The 17,295-nt window shown below is 44.3% G+C and overlaps 1 protein-coding gene across 1 annotated transcript in view; it reads left to right on the forward strand.

Moving 5' to 3' along the window:
* Positions 1-17,295, forward strand: part of suox (sulfite oxidase) — a 59,995-nt gene that overhangs the window by 2,750 nt on the left and 39,950 nt on the right. The window contains exons 2-4 of the mRNA XM_078431346.1: positions 10,407-10,493; positions 15,972-16,142; positions 16,964-17,053. Of these exons, the coding sequence (XP_078287472.1) occupies positions 10,407-10,493; positions 15,972-16,142; positions 16,964-17,053 (348 nt within the window). The remainder of the gene's footprint in view (positions 1-10,406; positions 10,494-15,971; positions 16,143-16,963; positions 17,054-17,295) is intronic.

The raw sequence follows: 17,295 nt of genomic DNA on the forward strand, positions 1-17,295 counted from the left end.
TTTAGGAGCTAAGGCTAGGCTGCCCTGGTTTACCATTGATGGACACAAAAAGCTGGAGTAACTCAGTGGGTCAGATCGCATCTCAGGAGAAAATGAATAGGTGACGTTTCAGGTCGAGACCCTTCTTCGGACTGAGTCAGGGGAAAGGGAAACGAGAGATATAGATGGTGATGTAGAGAGATATAGAACAAATGAATGAAAGATATGCAAAAAGGTAACGATGATAAAGGAAGCAGGCCATTGTTAGCTGTGAGCTAGGTGCGAACAAGCTACAGACAATGAGACTCAACAAGACTACTTTGAAGCTGGTGCGACTTGGGTGGGGGAGGGATGGAGAGAGGGGGGGATGCAAGGGTTACTTGAAGTTAGAGATATCAATATCATACCACTGGGGTGTAAGCTGCCCAAGCGAAATATGAGATACTGTTCCTTGAATTTGTGTTCGCCTCACTCTGACAATGGAGGAGACCCAGGACAGAAGTCAGTGTGCGAATGGGAAGGGGAATTAAAGTGTTTGGCTACCGGGAGATCATGTAGTTATCCCTTCCCAGCTTGAAAGCCTAGAAGTCAATTGTAACATCCTTGTCATGAGTCTTTAATGTAAATTAACGGCTCAAAACCTTTTAACCTATTATGTCTGTCGATTCTTTCAAGCAATCCTAAATTAATCTTGTTTTGCCCATTGTCCTTTGTTTCAAATATGTATCCGATTTTTAAATGTTTTTAAAAATGAGAACGTCTCAACCACTTCCTGTGATCAATTGGTCAATGTTGAATTGAGACTTTTTGTTCTCGCTCCTCTCTCAGTTCAGTGGCGAACTTAAACTAATGACCCTTGCCACCGACCCTGCTACGAGAGAAAATAGCCTTTCCTGATTCAGTGTGTCAAATCCGCTAATAACTTAAACAAAGACTTTGTATTTAATCTCTTGGCCTCTTTTGTTCCGCTGGAAACAGAGTATTGTAAATATATATAGCCAAAATAGACTTACAAGTCAGAAGAAATCGAGATGAAATTGTGCAATGTTCTCGTCAGACTCCACCGTATTGTGTTTATTCTGTGATCAAAACAAAACAAGAGAGGCGATCAAACCCATTTATGGTCAAGACATCACATTATAAGGAATGTCGAGAGACTTGGGTTTCAGTCTGGGCAAGGAACTGTGCATTTTCAGTATTATAAGGTTAGCATTAGGATTGACGTTTTGAAACTCCCCCTTCAAATGGCCTCAAAGATGAATATTATCAACTAACTGATGTTGGGGCCACAAAAGGCTGCACTTTTACACGACTGCCCTCATTATTTTTTTGGACTCGGTTTCTTGAATGTTCCGCATTCAAGCTCGATTATCCAATTATCAATGGAGGCGAAACCCTGGAATCATTAAAAAAAAAGATTGGTTGTTTCTATGGAGGTTTCTAAGGTTGTCTGGCTGCATGAACTGACACGGGGTGAACTGGCATTAATGATTACTGAATTCTCTGCATTTTCGCTGTGGTTAAAGTGCACCGTGGAATGAAAAGAATTCCTCCTGGTTATTCATCAAGAACTGTTGATCTTTAAACCAAGTACACGCTAGCTATCATTTGCTGAAATCAGTTTCCCTGTTTGTCCGGAATCATCCAGAATCAAAGCCACTGATTATTGCAGGGCACCGTGTAGGGAAGGGTAGTGTAGATACTGCCCCATTCCCAATAATCACCATGAACGTGTGCGTTTATGTATTCACTGACTGCTGAATATCCCTCTTCAAAAGCTGTCAAATTTCAAGACCAATGCAAAACTCTCTGGACACTGAAGTTTGCCCATGTCTTTTTGTGCACCGAGGCTATGGAGATGTTTATTATAAAGGGGCTGGTGGTTTACATTTCAAAGGATTTGAGAAAATAAAATACAAATCTGACAAGGCAACAGGCTACAGAGGTGCAGATGTGACCGGGAAGTAGTGAAATAAATCGGGATGGCTTACTGGCACTTGTGTAAATACAGATGGTGCTTGTAGCTCCTTGATTTTCTCCACTTAAGGTACCTAACACGCCTCTACTCCCACTGTACTTCACTGACAGTGTTCAATGCTGAAGCTCTCTAGATATTCCCCAGGGGCTGCCATCTGCACTGATTTATTTTCCCCTCTTTGCTCCCCACCCCCCCGAGAAGTCTACATCAAATAAGAAACATGGGGAGGATCTGCATTATTTATACGGGATGGGATGATTAAAATGGTCAACGTATAGATCAGGCAAGACAGGAATTGAAGACGTACAACACGAAACAGAAGAATGTTTCTTGCTCCTGACGACAAACGTGAAACAATTCATAGTCTGCAAAATATTTGCAACACATGGATCAATATCTTTGCCAAAGGTTTCCTTGCACACCCTTTGGCCAATATTTCTTGCAGCTCTTCATGTTCTCCTTATGTGGATATGCTTTGCCTTCTCTGGTAGCAGGCCCAAATGGGTAGAAGTGAGATCATAACTTTGAACTGTTGGGAATTACACATATAAACCCACACCCTACTCTCCTAATACATAAATAAATAGAGATTTTGAAAAACTGGCAAGTCAGTGAGCACTTGAAGGAAATGGACAGGTGATATTGCAGAATGGAAAATTCTCTGAGAATGAGTGTATTCATGAGTCGAGAGGGGTCAAACGAGGGGGCGTATTGATTGCTGAATGTTGCAAGAGATTATTGCTCAAGAATGATGTAGCAAGGTGGAGCATGCCTCTCAAATCCCAGCCGTTGCATTCCAGAGTGGTGAAAATGCCACAGAACACAGTACAAAAACTTCAAGTACAAGCCTTGATTATTCAGTGTAACTAAACGGGGTATGGCTTTCCTTACACAAATGCAAGAAAGCAAAGTGAAAGGTGAGAGAATCTACATGAGATTTACTTGCACCCGAAGAGACCAAGAGAGTTCACAAATGCCCGGACCTCCATTGAAGTCTGTGATTTCAGACAATGAGTAAATGCACTGTATTGTGGTATTGAGTGACAATAATCAGGAAACCAGCATCTGCAATTCCTTGTTTCTACATGAAAGAGCCTGTCCTTGTTTTGTGTTCAGTTGGGTAGGTAGGTAAGTTAAGATGGTGTGTCATCTCAGAAAAGGGGTGGTGTCCGGTCACAGCAGGTTGGGGACTAGTGTTGAAGTTGTGGAGAGCTATCCCACAGACGAGTCAAGCAACAGTCTAATATGATTGTCCTCACAACATTGTAGCATGAGGACAATGAGGTGGACAATCCTTCACAGTCTTTGGCACCTCCTGCCCCACTGGAGGAGGGGGTGCTTGGCATGCAGGCTGGATGGAGTTGCCATGGGGGTCTAATGTAGTTGATGTTATTGGGTCAAGCCAACCTCCTCCTGATTGTGTCCCCCCCCCCCCCCCCCCCCACCCGGCTGATAAATCAGTGCATCTCTACTTTGACCAACATCTGGAAATAGAGAGACAAGTCTCTCTTCCTCCAAGCACTGAAAGTAGCAAAGGCACAGAGTGCACTGATGATGGGGGACTTCATTGTCTGTCACCAGTAGTGGCTTGGTAAAAATATCACAAACTAAGCTCACCGTGTCCTGAACAACCTCAGGTGCTGTCTGTGTGGAGTTTGCACGTTCACCCAGATTCTGAAAAAAAACTACGAATAAAAAACCAAAACTATGCAGAAAGCGAAGTGAATCGGGCAGCCATTCGGCACACCGTGGTCAAATGCCAGGTTGTTAAAGAGTCATACAGCGTGGAAACGGGTCCTTCGGTCCAATCTGCCCACACCAACCAACATGTCCCATCTACACTAGTCCCATTACTCCCCTGACATCAATCTGAAGAAGGGTCTCGAACCGAACCGTCAACCTTTCCTTCTCTCCACAGATGTCGCCTGGCCTGCTGAGTTACTCCAGCATTTTGTCTATCTTCGATTTAAACCAGCATCTGCGGTTCTTTCCTGCACTAGTCCCACCTGCCCGCGTTTGGTGTTATACTAACTTTTTTTTTTAAAGTCACTGTTTAAACCTTTAAATCCAAACCCCTATTCCCTTTCCGCCACCTTCAAACACAGTTTTGTGCCTCAGTAATCCAGTTGATCAGGTTTCAGCCCGACAATTTTAATTCTTGTCCGAGCCCATGCGACTTGGAATAGGGCAATTCAAAACTTGCTGGCTTGTTGCAGTCCAAGTTTAAAATGAGCAAGTCACCAAACTGGGAGTTGCACTGTCACGTTGGAAAATTGATGGAGCAGGCGCTGATGTTTGGGCGTGAAGCCTTCTTTGTTTTTGCAGGTGAAACCATTGCTGGATCCTCTGCCTCCTTTATCCGATTGATTAATAATTTATTATCACACGTGGCATGTCACAGTGAAATTCTGTTTCGCATACCATACATAAAGTATGGCCCTCCCGTCCCCTCCTCATTCCCAGATCTCCCTCTATCTTCCTGTCTCCACCTATATCCTTCCTTTGTCCCGCCCCCCTGACATCAGTCTGAAGAAAGGTCTCGACCCGAAACGTCACCCATTCCTTCTCTCCCGAGATGCTGCCTGACCTGCTGAGTTACTCCAGCATTTTGTGAATAAATACCTTCTTATACGTATGGAAAGAGTCGCCATGTATAGGGTGCCACTTTTGAAGTGGACGGGACGTGTTTAAAAGTGGATTTTGTTTTAAAAATGCACCATAGATTATCTTTGGCTTTATTTATAGGCGTAGGGAACAAAAACAAGGAAGTTCAGCTTCCCCTTTTGTAAGCCGTTCAATCAATCTCAGCTGGAGTATTGTGCCCTGGGCTTGATGGTTTAGGAAAGACGTCATGGCCCTGGAGAGGATGTAGAGGAGATTTATTTGACTGATTTCAAGGATGCAGAGTTTGTGTTATGTGGTAGCACTGGAGGAGCTGAGCTGTTGTGCTTGGAGCAGTGATGGTTAGGGCGATGTGAGTGGTGGGCTCAGTGTCCTGGAGGGTGGTGCCAGAACAAACAGGCAAGTGGTTGATATTTAGAGGACACAAATTTAAGGCAAATGGCAAAAAGGACCAGAGGTGAAATAAAGTTTAAAAACGAGGAACTGCAGATGCTGGTTTACAATAAAAAGACACAAAGTGCTGGAGTAACTCGGCAGATCAGGCCACATCTTTGAAAACATAGGTGCTGTTTTGGGGCGAGACCCTTCGTCAGACTGATTGCGGTGGGGGGGGGGGGGGGGAAGAAAGCTGGAAGAGTGGAGAGGCAGAACAAAGCCTGGCAGGTAATATCAACACAGGTGAAGGGGCTTTAACGTTTAGGTTTTTTATTGTCACATGTACCGAGTTACATTGAAAAGCTTTGTTTTACATGCTCTCCAATCAAAATCACATAACACTGTACATAAATACTGAAGTTAAACTCAAGTGCAATAGTTAGAGCACGGAGGAAGATATAGAATGCAGAATATAGTTAAAATATCATTGGAACATTCAGAAATTGTGATAGATTTACAGGTAGAAAAGAGATTAAAATAGTTGAGCGATTGTGTCGGATGATACTAGATCTCTATCTGGGAAAATAGACAATAGACAATAGGTGCAGGAGTAGGCCATTCAGCCCTTCGAGCCAGCACCGCCATTCAATGCGATCATGGCTGATCACTCTCAATCAGTACCCCGTTCCTGCCTTCTCCCCATACCCCCTCACTCCGCTATCCTTAAGAGCTCTATCCAGCTCTCTCTTGAAAGCATCTAACGAACTGGCCTCCACTGCATTCTGAGGCAGAGAATTCCACACCTTCACCACTCTCTGACTGAAAAAGTTCTTCCTCATCTCCGTTCTAAATGGCCTACCCCTTATTCTTAAACTGTGGCCCCTTGTTCTGGACTCCCCCAACATTGGGAACATGTTTCCTGTCTCTAATGTGTCCAATCCCCTAATTATCTTATATGTTTCAATAAGATCCCCCCTCATCCTTCTAAATTCCAGTGTATACAAGCCTAATTGCTCCAGCCTTTCAACATACGACAGTCCCGCCATTCCGGGAATTAACCTAGTGAACCTACGCTGCACGCCCTCAATAGCAAGAATATCCTTCCTCAAATTTGGAGACCAAAACTGCACACAGTACTCCAGGTGCGGTCTCACCAGGGCCCGGTACAACTGTAGAAGGACCTCTTTGCTCCTATACTCAATAGACAATAGACAATAGACAATAGGTGCAGGAGTAGGCCATTCAGCCCTTCGAGCCAGCACCGCCATTCAATGCGATCATGGCTGATCACTATCAACTCCTCTTGTTATGAAGGCCAACATTCCATTGGCTTTCTTCACTGCCTGCTGGACCTGCATGCTTCCTTTCAGTGACTGATGCACTAGGACACCCAGATCTCGTTGAACATCCCCTCTTCCTAACTTGACACCATTCAGATAATAATCTGCCTTTCTATTCTTACTTCCAAAGTGAATAACCTCACACTTATCTACATTAAACTGCATCTGCCATGTATCCGCCCACTCACACAACCTGTCCAAGTCACCCTGCAGCCTTATTGCATCTTCCTCACAATTCACACTACCCCCAGCTTAGTATCATCTGCAAATTTGCTAATGGTACTTTTAATCCCTTCGTCTAAGTCATTAATGTATATCGTAAATAGCTGGGGTCCCAGCATCGAACCTTGCGGTACCCCACTGGTCACTGCCTGCCATTCCGAAAGGGACCCATTTATCCCCACTCTTTGCTTTCTGTCTGTCAACCAATTTTCTATCCATGTCAGTACCCTACCCCCAATACCATGTGCTCTAATTTTGCCCACTAATCTCCTATGTGGGACCTTGTCGAAAGCTTTCTGAAAGTCGAGGTACACCACATCCACTGACTCTCCCCTGTCAATTTTCCTAGTTACAGGGTACATGGTAAAAGCACCCAGTCACCAGTGCCATCTTGAGAGATCTGTGAATAGTTGTGTGATCTGTTATTCGTTGTCTGAAAGGCTGGTAGAAGCGGATTCAAGAGCAACTTTCCAAAGACCTCCCAGTCTCGGCCCTCTGAGATCTCTCTGCACCTTCAATTCTGCCCCTCCCCGCTCCTCCATATTTCTCATGCCTTCAGCTGTGAAGGTGCTAAACTCTGCTCCCTAAACCCCTCTGTTTCTCTCCCCTCCCTGAATACGCTGGGTTATCTGCAGTCATACCCCATTTGGTTCCGTGTCAGAATATGTTGGTAATTCTCTGACTGCCTTGCAACTTCACAAATCTAAAGGTGCTATATAAATAGTGTATAAAGCTGTTGGTGGTGGGTAAATAATTGGAGAGGAACCATTTACTAGGGCTTTGGGAAAAGAACACGAGGATGAGACTAACTGAGCAGCTCATTCAAACCATGAGCACAATTGTTGAACTCTAACTGGCGTTCGTCCACATTGTATCAACGTTTTCTAAGAGTTTCTTATAATATTCAGTAACCGATTCCTTGCATGGAATGGTTAACAATAGAAAAAAATCCAGCTCCTTGTCACCCTTCCACAAAGTTTTGGTCTCCACAAGCAGTGATCTCCCTTTCACATCTTGCTGTACTGAACAGCCATGGCTGTTCTTCTCGCCACTCGGTAACCAAGATGGCGACTTTGGACACGGTGACTAACTGCAGGGAGTCCAGTCTCGCATCAGCTGCTCTCCCCCATTTCACTCCGACCATTGGCAAGAAGGTACAGGAGTTTGAAAACCATAAGAGAGTTAGTTTTCAAGAGAGAGTTAGATTTCGCTCTTGGGGCTAAGGGAATCAAGGGATATGGGGGGAAAAGCCGGAACAGGGTACTGATTTTGGATGATCAGCCATGATCACATTGAATGGCGGTGCTGGCTCGAAGGGCCGAATGGCCTACTCCACCTATTTTCTATGACCTCTGGGTTCGAGAACAGCTTCTTCCCAACAACCATCAGGCTTTTGAACACTACAAAACACTAACCAAACTATGGACTGTCTTGGCTGCACTAAGGACATCAGGCTCTTTTGCACTAATATTGGGGTTATTCATTTTTTGAGTGTTTTGTTTATGTTATCTACGAGCACTGTGTGAACAGGCGTGTTAAGCTGCCGCAAGTAAGAATTTATTGTTCCGTTGTCAGTTTTCATGACAATGAAACACTCTTGACATCTGCCTCTGCCCACATCCTTACGATTTTGCAAGGGCGATTCACAAGAAAGCAGGAGACCCAGCTGTTTTTGCCACCTTAACCTAACCTGGGCAATGGCAGCGATCTTTTTAATTACTGTAAATGCAGCAATACAGAAACCAGGGGGAAGTGTTGAAGGCTATTTATGCATTTTTCTTTGTGTCTTTGAGTGCTCCCTCTAAAGTTACAGCAATAGTACAGAATTGCAGCAAAAAAGATGCGTTCCAGGAACCAACCTGAAAGCTTTGTGATCTCTCTTGCTGCTGTTGTGCTTTTAACCAGCTGGGCTGCTCACCAAAAACAGCTGCTCATCAATAACTGTCACTACAAACTAATGTTGTGTTAAATTATGTTGTTAATTCTGTCCAAATACATGTTCTTTATGAGGGATGATTTTACCTATAAACTGGATCGTCATTTTTCAAAGCTTCGTGATGCCCCTATGGCTATTTTAGTGCTGACTACCTCAGTGTTTACTCTAAGCTGGAAGCAGTTACAGCTCCTTTAAAATACCATGGGTGCTGGAAGAAAAATCTGATGTTTACTCTTATCTAGTTCCATCCAAGCAGTAAATAAAGCTTGACAACTGTTTCCAGATGGTTCCAGCGCTCGTTAAATGTTGCACAAGCTCTTGAGATTTCTGATATTTTGAAACCTCATTAATTCTTTATTCTGGTCTTAAAAAACACAAATGAGGACCAAACTACTCCTACCTCTCCTAAACACGATAGTTTGTGATGGGCTCTCCTCCTTGGGCAGTCTTGACTTGCTTCCAGTTCTGTGGTTGCCACATTGGCCTCATCAGACACCTCTGAATCCTCAGAACAGATCTAGCAAATCGAAGTCCATGAGGCAATGTGAGCGGTTAGGAGCAGGAATGTACGCAGCGACCTGTAACTTGGTGGCCTGGAATATCACTCTACCATTGGGAAGAAACCACGAGACCAACTATCAAGAGTAGTTCTCTCCATCCCTCCCCCACCATAGTTCTCCGGCTAGTTTCACTGTCCTCCTGATTACTTTTACTGTTTATACGCCTTGTTGTCAGCTTCCCCTCAGCCAACAATGAACCATTCTACATTTCCTTGATCATCATCTGCTTTCATCTGTCGTTTTCACACCTTGCCCTTCCATATCAGTTTCCCTCGCCCCAGACTCTCAGTCTGAAGAAGGGACTCGACAACACCATGTGGAAGAAGTGCGGCAGCTCACCACCAAGAGCAATGAATGAAATTCAATAGATGCTGGCCTTGCCAATGACACCCAGACCCTGAAAATGAATGATGTACCATTGGCCTCTTGCGAGTACATAGCCGCTGCTGCAGTCAGACGCAATACTGACGTTGTGCTGACACAATCTGACCTCTGTGGATCAGGGTGGGGAATAATTGTCATCTGAAGTGAAGCAATCCAGAGAAGTGAGAAAGGAATGTCAAATGTGGGGGTGGAGAGGAATAATGTGAATCCAGATGTAGCATCAACCTGTACCTGTTCCGTAGGGGAGAGAAACACAGCAAAACCAAGGGCCGTTTTCACACTGCATGTTTGAATATCAAGAGTCATGTTCAAGAGTGTTTAATTGTCATATGTACTGAAAATGGAACAATGAATTTTTTACTTGCAGCAGCAGAACAGGTCTGTGGTGGGCACAGTACTCGTAGATAACATAATGGAACAAAAAAGGTTCAATTAGGTTAAAAAAAGATGCACTTTGTGTGCTGGAATTGGAACGTGAGAAAAATTGTTCAGTCAAGAGCAATATGTATATCTTCCAGTGTAGGATGAAATGCAGATGCTGGTTTACACCACAGATAGACAAAATGCTGGAGGAGCTCATCGGGACGGGTAGCATCTCTGGAGAGAAGGAATGGGTGACATTTTGGGTCGAGACCCTACTTCAATGGTGATGGGCATGTGAGAGATTGCAAGGAGATAAGTGGGACAATGGGTTTATTATTTAGTGTTAGTAACGGGATTCTTGATTACTACGGGTGTCAGGGGTTATGGGGAGAAGGCAGGAGCACGGGGTTAGGAGGGAGAGATAGATCAGCTATGATTGAATGGTGGAGTAGACTTGATGGGCCGAATGGCCTAATTCTGCTATCATTTATGACATGGGATTACTGAGAGGCAGCACAGACTCGGCGGGCTGACTGACTGTTTTCTACATTGTCAGGAAATATGAAAACATGAATAATACCTCTGCTCTTGCCTTTGTTGGCTGACGACCGTTGTGTGCATCACTCCCCTTCTGTTTCTCTTTGTAGGCCGATGCAAAGTTCAATGCCAGGAAAGCTTCGCTTGCTGAGGTCAAGGAGGCTTGTATGAAGAAATTGGTGCAACAGCAGCAACAGGTAAAGCACAGTATCTAAACACATCCCTCACGGCAATTGTCCCCGTACAGTGTTACATAGAAAATAGGTGCAGGAGTAGGCCATTCGGCCCTTCGAGCCTGCACCGCCATTCAATATGATCATGGCTAATCATCCAGCTCAGTAACCTGTACCTGCCTTCTCTCCATACCCCCTGATCCCTTTAGCCACAAGGGCCACATCTAACTCCCTCTTAAATATAGCCAATGAACTGGCCTCAACTACCTTCTGTGGCAGAGAATTCCACAGACTCACCACTTTCTGTGTGAGGAAATGTTTTCTCATCTCGGTCCTAAAAGACTTCCCCCTTATCCTTAAGCTGTGACCCCCCCGGTTCTGGACTTCCCCAACATCGGGAACAATCTTCCCGCATCTAGCCTCTCCAACCCCTTAAGAATTTTATATGTTTCTATAAGATCCCCCCTCAGTCTTCTAAATTCCAGCGAGTATAAGCCTAGTCTATCCAGTCTTTCTTCATATGAAAGTCCCGCCATCCCAGGGATCAATCTGGTGAACCTTCTCTGTACTCCCTCTAAGGCAAGAACGTCTTTCCTCAGATTAGGAGACCAAAACTGCACACAATACTCCAGGTGCGGTCACTTCTGTACATCACTTTCTGTACAAATAAGTGATGAGAGGAATCCCTGTGGAGAACAATGGCACGTGATGACACGCAACAACCTTACGAGAAAGAAATCTTTCCATTGGAGCACATTGTGTCGAAACTGTCTCTTGCGAGGTCTTCCAATAATATCACTGGGATAGACACAAAAAGCTGGAGTAACTCAGCGGGACAGGCAGTATCTCTGGAGAGAAGGAATGGGTAACGTACAGTCTAAAGAAGGGTCTTGACCCGAAACGTCACCCATTCCTTCTCTCCAGAGATGCTGCCTGTCCCGCTGAGTCACTCCAGCATTTTGTGTCTATCTTCGGTTTAAACCTGCATCTGGTGTTCCTTCCTACACATATCACTGGGATTATAGTATAAGAAAATAACTGCAGATGCTGGTACAAATCGAAGGTCACAAAATGCTGGAGTAACTCAGCAGGTCAGGCAGCATCTCGGGAGAGAAGGAATGGGTGACGTTTCGGGTCGAGACCCTTCTTCAGACTGAAGAAGGTTCTCGACCCGAAACGTCACCCATTCCTTCTCTCCCGAGATGCTGCCTGACCTGCTGAGTATCACTGGGATTATGTACCTACAGTATTACCATATATCCAAACATTGCCAGTCATTGTATTCTTTAGCCAGATCAGCACAATAATTAACTAGGAATGTGATCAATTGAGAACAATTTGCCATTTGGTTGTTCCAAGAAAAAAATCGTGCAATGCTTGAATTTGTTTTGTCTTGCACAGACTGATTAATATTTTAAAACAAGAACAATAAATTGTCCATTTTTAAATCAGGAAATGTAAGAAAGAAAATAACTAGATTTGTTGTTGAAATGAACTATGGCATTGTGAATCAAGCATAATCTAAAATCTGGAAAATATTGAAACATTGTTCGCTTGAATAAATTGGTTGAAGGGAACTCCTATCTATTCCCTGCTCCCCCTCAAACCACCTGCCCCCCCTTATCCTGTCAGCCCCTGCCTCAGTTCTCCCCAATCTCCACCACCGACCTCTGACCTCTTCACAGGAATAAAAACTGCCACCTGCTCTCTGGACCCCATCCCCTCCAGCGTTGTCAAGGCCTGCCTTCCTGCTCTCTCTCCACTTATCACTGCAACAATAAACTCCTCCCTGTCCACTGGCATCGTCCTGCCATCCCTCAAAATCGCTGCTGTCACCCCCATTCTGAAAAAACCTGGTCTAAACCCTGACACCCCAAACAACTTCAGACCAATCTCCAACCTACCCTTTCTGTCCAAAGTTTTGGAACGTGCTGTAGCTTCCCAACTCAAATACCACCTCTCTACCAATAACCTGTATGAAACTTTCCAATCCGGATTCCGCTCAAACCACTGTACTGAAACTGCGCTCCTCAAAATCACAAACGACATTCTCCTCTCCTCCGACGCTGGCAACCTCAACATCCTCATCCTACTTGACCTCAGCGCCGCCTTTGACACCATAAATCACTCCATTCTCCTCACCCGACTTGAAACCTCCCTTAACATCACCGGCACAGCCCTATCCTGGTTCAAATCTTACCTCTCTGACAGACACCAGTTCATCTCCATTAACAACTGTAAATCCCCCACCGCTCCTCTCCCCCAAGGTGTCCCCCAAGGCTCAGTCCTTGGCCCCCTCCTCTTCATCCTCTACCTGTTCCCCCTTGGTCAATTAATCCGCCGTCATGGTCTCAACTTCCACTGCTTCGCCGATGATATCCAGCTCCTCATCTCCACCAAGTCAATCTCCCCCACCACACACTCTACACTGACAAACTGCATCACTGAAATAAAATCTTGGCTTCAATCAAACTTCCTCAAACTCAATTGCAACAAATCTGAAATCATCATCATTGGTCCAAAAACGCTCACCAAATCCACCCAAAACTTCATCCTCAACATTGATGGTCTCCCAGTATCCACCTCACCTCACATCCGGAATCTTGGAATCATCCTTGATCAAACCCTCTCCTTCGACAAACACATCAAACACATCACAAAGACAGCCTTCTTCCACCTCAAAAACATTGCCCGTCTCCGTCCATCCCTCTCCTCCACAGCTGCAGAAACCCTCATCCACGCCTTCATCACCTCCCGTCTGGACTACTGCAACAGCCTCCTCTATGGCGCACCCTCAAAAATCATCAATAAACTTCAATACATTCAAAACTCCGCTGCCCGTCTACTCACACACACCTCGATCCGTGACCATATCACCCCCGTCCTTTATAAACTCCACTGGCTCCCCATCCCTCAGAGAATCCAGTACAAAATCCTCCTCATAACATACAAAGCCCTCCATAACCTGGCCCCATCCTACCTGACCGACCTCCTCCACAGGCACACTCCCACCTGCACCCTCCGCTCTGCCGCTGCCAATCTCCTATCCCCCCACATCCGGACCAAACTCAAATCCTGGGGGGACAGGGCTTTCTCCATCGCTGCTCCCACCCTATGGAACTCACTACCCCAAACCGTTAGAGACTCCTCCACACTCACCACATTCAAAACATCACTGAAGTCTCACCTGTTCAGTACTGCCTTCAACCACTGAAGGTCACCTCACCTTCTGTCTCCTTTCTCTGTTCATTTATTTATTTACTTATTTATCTATTTATTAATTTCCCTATGTTCTCAAAATCTCTGTAAAGCGTCTTTGAGTATATGAAAAGCGCTATATAAATAAAATGCATTATTATTATTATTATTATTCGGACAGATTTTTTTTCTTCTAAAAATAACTGAAATTTCAATATTCAAATTTGAATTTTGATGAAGTTTGGGTGTGTTCAAGACTTTCTTTTGTGCAGCACATTCACAATTTGCATCTTGCACCAAGGAACACAGCAGTTAATACGTGCTGTTCTTGTTCCGTCCTCGAAATAAATACAGATAATATTGGAACCACTTGGCTGATCAGGCAGCAGCTGTGGAAAAAGAAACCGTGTTTGTTTTGGGTCTGCGATCCTTCAGAAGTGGGAGAGACAAGTTAGTTAAAGTAGTAAGGACGGAAGGAAGGGGGATGGGTAAAAGAGTATATTTTAGCCAGCGATAGAGAATAATAGACCAAAGGAGAATATCCTGCCTGTGAGTACTGGCTCTTGTCTGGAAATGTCCAGTTGATTTTAATTCCCTGCTCTTTCTCTATAGCCCTGTCAGATTTCCTCTTTGTATTCAACTCTGGTTTTATTCATCATGAAGTGGTTATTGTTTGGGCTAACTGCTTGTGAGCCGAATGCATTTGAAGCATGGAAGTTTGAGGATACAGAATAGTCGCTGTTAAAATAAATTTCTACCCTTGTCCCCATCAAAGACTCCCCAGGAACCTGTGCAGTGCCAAGCTGATGTCCCTACTCCAGCAAGTAGGGTCATCAACTTACTTGACGGTCCCACCAAGGTTTTAAGTGTGCAGACAAGCTTTTGCTTAATTATTTGTCCGATGTAGTGCGGCAAGTACATTGGGGTAGATTTCCCATAAAGATACTCTTGTTCTTCTGCTGTAACGTAGGCGGAACCCGCAGGAGAGCAGCGGACGTTTGTAGAGAAATTACAGTGATCTTTAGATGCAGTGTCTGTCTTTTATCATCGCCTGTGGATTGAGACAAGATGCAAATTAAAGGGAAAAGTTAGATGGCAGGAGAGAGCCAGACTTCAATTAAAAACCTTTGATCATGAAAGATCTCCTTTTAAACATGTTTTTCATAATGTTTCTTTACCCTATATCTATTTACTGCTTGAGGAGCTAATGGAAAAACAAGATGCTGACCAGGTAGACTGTTTCCTGCTCGGATTTTGTTCCAAGCAGAATATTCAGTTTTTAACGACAACTGATGATAGCAGAGTCAGGGGGTATGGGGAGAGGACAGGAACGGGGTACTGATTGTGGATGATCAGCCATGATCACATTGAATGGTGGTGCTGGCTCGAAGGGCAGAATGGCCTACTCCTAACTGATCTATGAATTGCATTAATTAATCAGATCAATAATTAACTATTAAGAGAACCAAGCGCTACATGATTAGTGCAGGAAACTGGTGAATATATCATCCATGATCTTATTGAATGGTGGAGCAGGCATGAGGGGTTGAATGGCCTACCCCTCCTCCTATTTATTGTAAGTTAACAGGGTAGAAGAATACATATCACATTGGACATTCCTTAATAGTACCTTGAACAGCAACAAAATTATGCAGGGCAATATTTGATCGCTTAAACTAACTTTCAATTCTGTTATCTCAACGTTCTTTACGGAACTACTTCAAGGAAATGATTAACGAAATGACCGTTTTGTTGGGAATTTGTTGCAAAAATCTATTACTTTGGGAAGATAATAGAATTTGGGCTAATGAAATTTCTAACTCCATTTGTTAAGCAGTGTTTATTTTTTGTATGTTCTTATAGACGTGTGTAAAATCATGAGAGAAATAGATGGGGTAGACACAGAGTCTCTTGCCCAGAATAGGGGAATCAAGCACCAGAGGGCATAGGTTTAAGGTGAGGGGGGAAAAAGATTTAAAAGGAACTTGAGGGTGGTGGACGTATGGAACAAGCTGCCGGAGGAGGTAGTTGAGGCAGAGGCTATTGCAATGTTTAAGAAGCAATTAGACATGTACATGGATTGGACAAGTTTGGAGGGATATGGGGCAAATGCAGGCAAGTAGGACTAGTGTAGATGGGACATGTGGGCAAGTTGGGCTGAAGGGCCTGTTTCCACACTGTATGACTAACTTATTGTGTGCATGCACCTATAGTTACATTACGTTTTGTATGTTGAGAAATTATTATTGAAATGATGATTCCTCTGTGAGCATAAACTGTTGTTTTCATATTGTCCTTGTGTAGAACACCCAGGAAGACTTCAAAGAGAAGTACATGGATGCGGTCGAGTCGATTGGCCATTTGGAAACTGAGAAGGTGTTGCTCATGTACGAGGTGGAGCGGCTGAGGGATGTCCTGGAGAGCACAGAGGAGGAGCTGGCTGAGCTTCACTGGAAACATCAGCAAATAACCAGGGTACCATGTCCTGGCTCCTACGAATTTGAAGGAACTCTGTGTCAAATTGTCTTCAAAACAATAACCAACACTTGAGGGTACCCGAGCATGAAATTGGCTCACTACCCCCAAATACCCTCTTATTAATGCAGCTCCATCAATAATGTCCCTATATTCCTTTCCCCTCCACAGACCCCTTGTAATAACCATTACTGTTCCAGCATGTTCATGTTCTTTATAGATCTGCCAGATTGGACTTTTTTTATTATGAAATATGGATTAGCCCAACCCTATTAATTGGCATACTATTTGCACAGCAAAATGCCACAGCCACAGTCTGAAGAAGGGTCCCAACTCAAAATGCTGCCTGTCCATGTCCCTCCACTGATGCTGCCTGACCCGCTGTGTTATTGCAGCACTTAGTATTTTGCTCAAGATTGCAGCATCTGCAGTCGCCTGATCTCCAAGGCCAGTGTGTTTGGCAGACCTAATTCTGAGCTTTGTGCCATTATTTAATGTACAACTGCGTACTGTTCAGATCAAAGGGCATCAGACTAACTGGTGTACATAACGTCACGAGAGAAATAAGCTTGCTCTGCATATGTTGGAGTGGTGGTGGGTTTTAGCACAAAATTAACCGTGAGTGACCAGAAAGTGTTAGTTGCAAGAAGAAACACACGGTGGTCGTATCATTCAACTTTGGAAAAGAGCAGTAAATTTAAGAGTTTACGTACTATGTCTGTTGAGTGATTCTCTAGGGATGCCACCTGACCTGCTGAGTTACTCCAGCATCTTGTGTCTTTCCTTGTTGAGTGATTACGGTTTTTTCATTCAATTAACAGGAGCTGGAAAAGGAGAAAGTTGCCAAATATTTATTGTTGCAGAAAATGAATTGCATGAAGGAGCAACTGGAAGAGAGAAAGATGAACGAGGTGAGAATTATGAAGGCAAAGTCTGACGTGTGTTATGTTGCAGCTTGGGCCTTGGGGAAATTGTATCTGATCAATGGATGGGCACTGTGGCGCAGCAGTAGAGTTGCTGCCTTACAGAGCTTGCAGCGTCGAAGACCCGGGTTTAATCCCGACTACGGGTGTTGTCTGTACGGAGTTTGTACGTTGTCCCCGTGACCGCATTGCTTTCTCGGAGATCTTCGATTTCCTCCCACACTCCAAAG

Source organism: Rhinoraja longicauda, chromosome 42, assembly GCF_053455715.1.
Source record: "Rhinoraja longicauda isolate Sanriku21f chromosome 42, sRhiLon1.1, whole genome shotgun sequence".
NCBI classification, from domain to species: domain Eukaryota; kingdom Metazoa; phylum Chordata; class Chondrichthyes; order Rajiformes; family Arhynchobatidae; genus Rhinoraja; species Rhinoraja longicauda.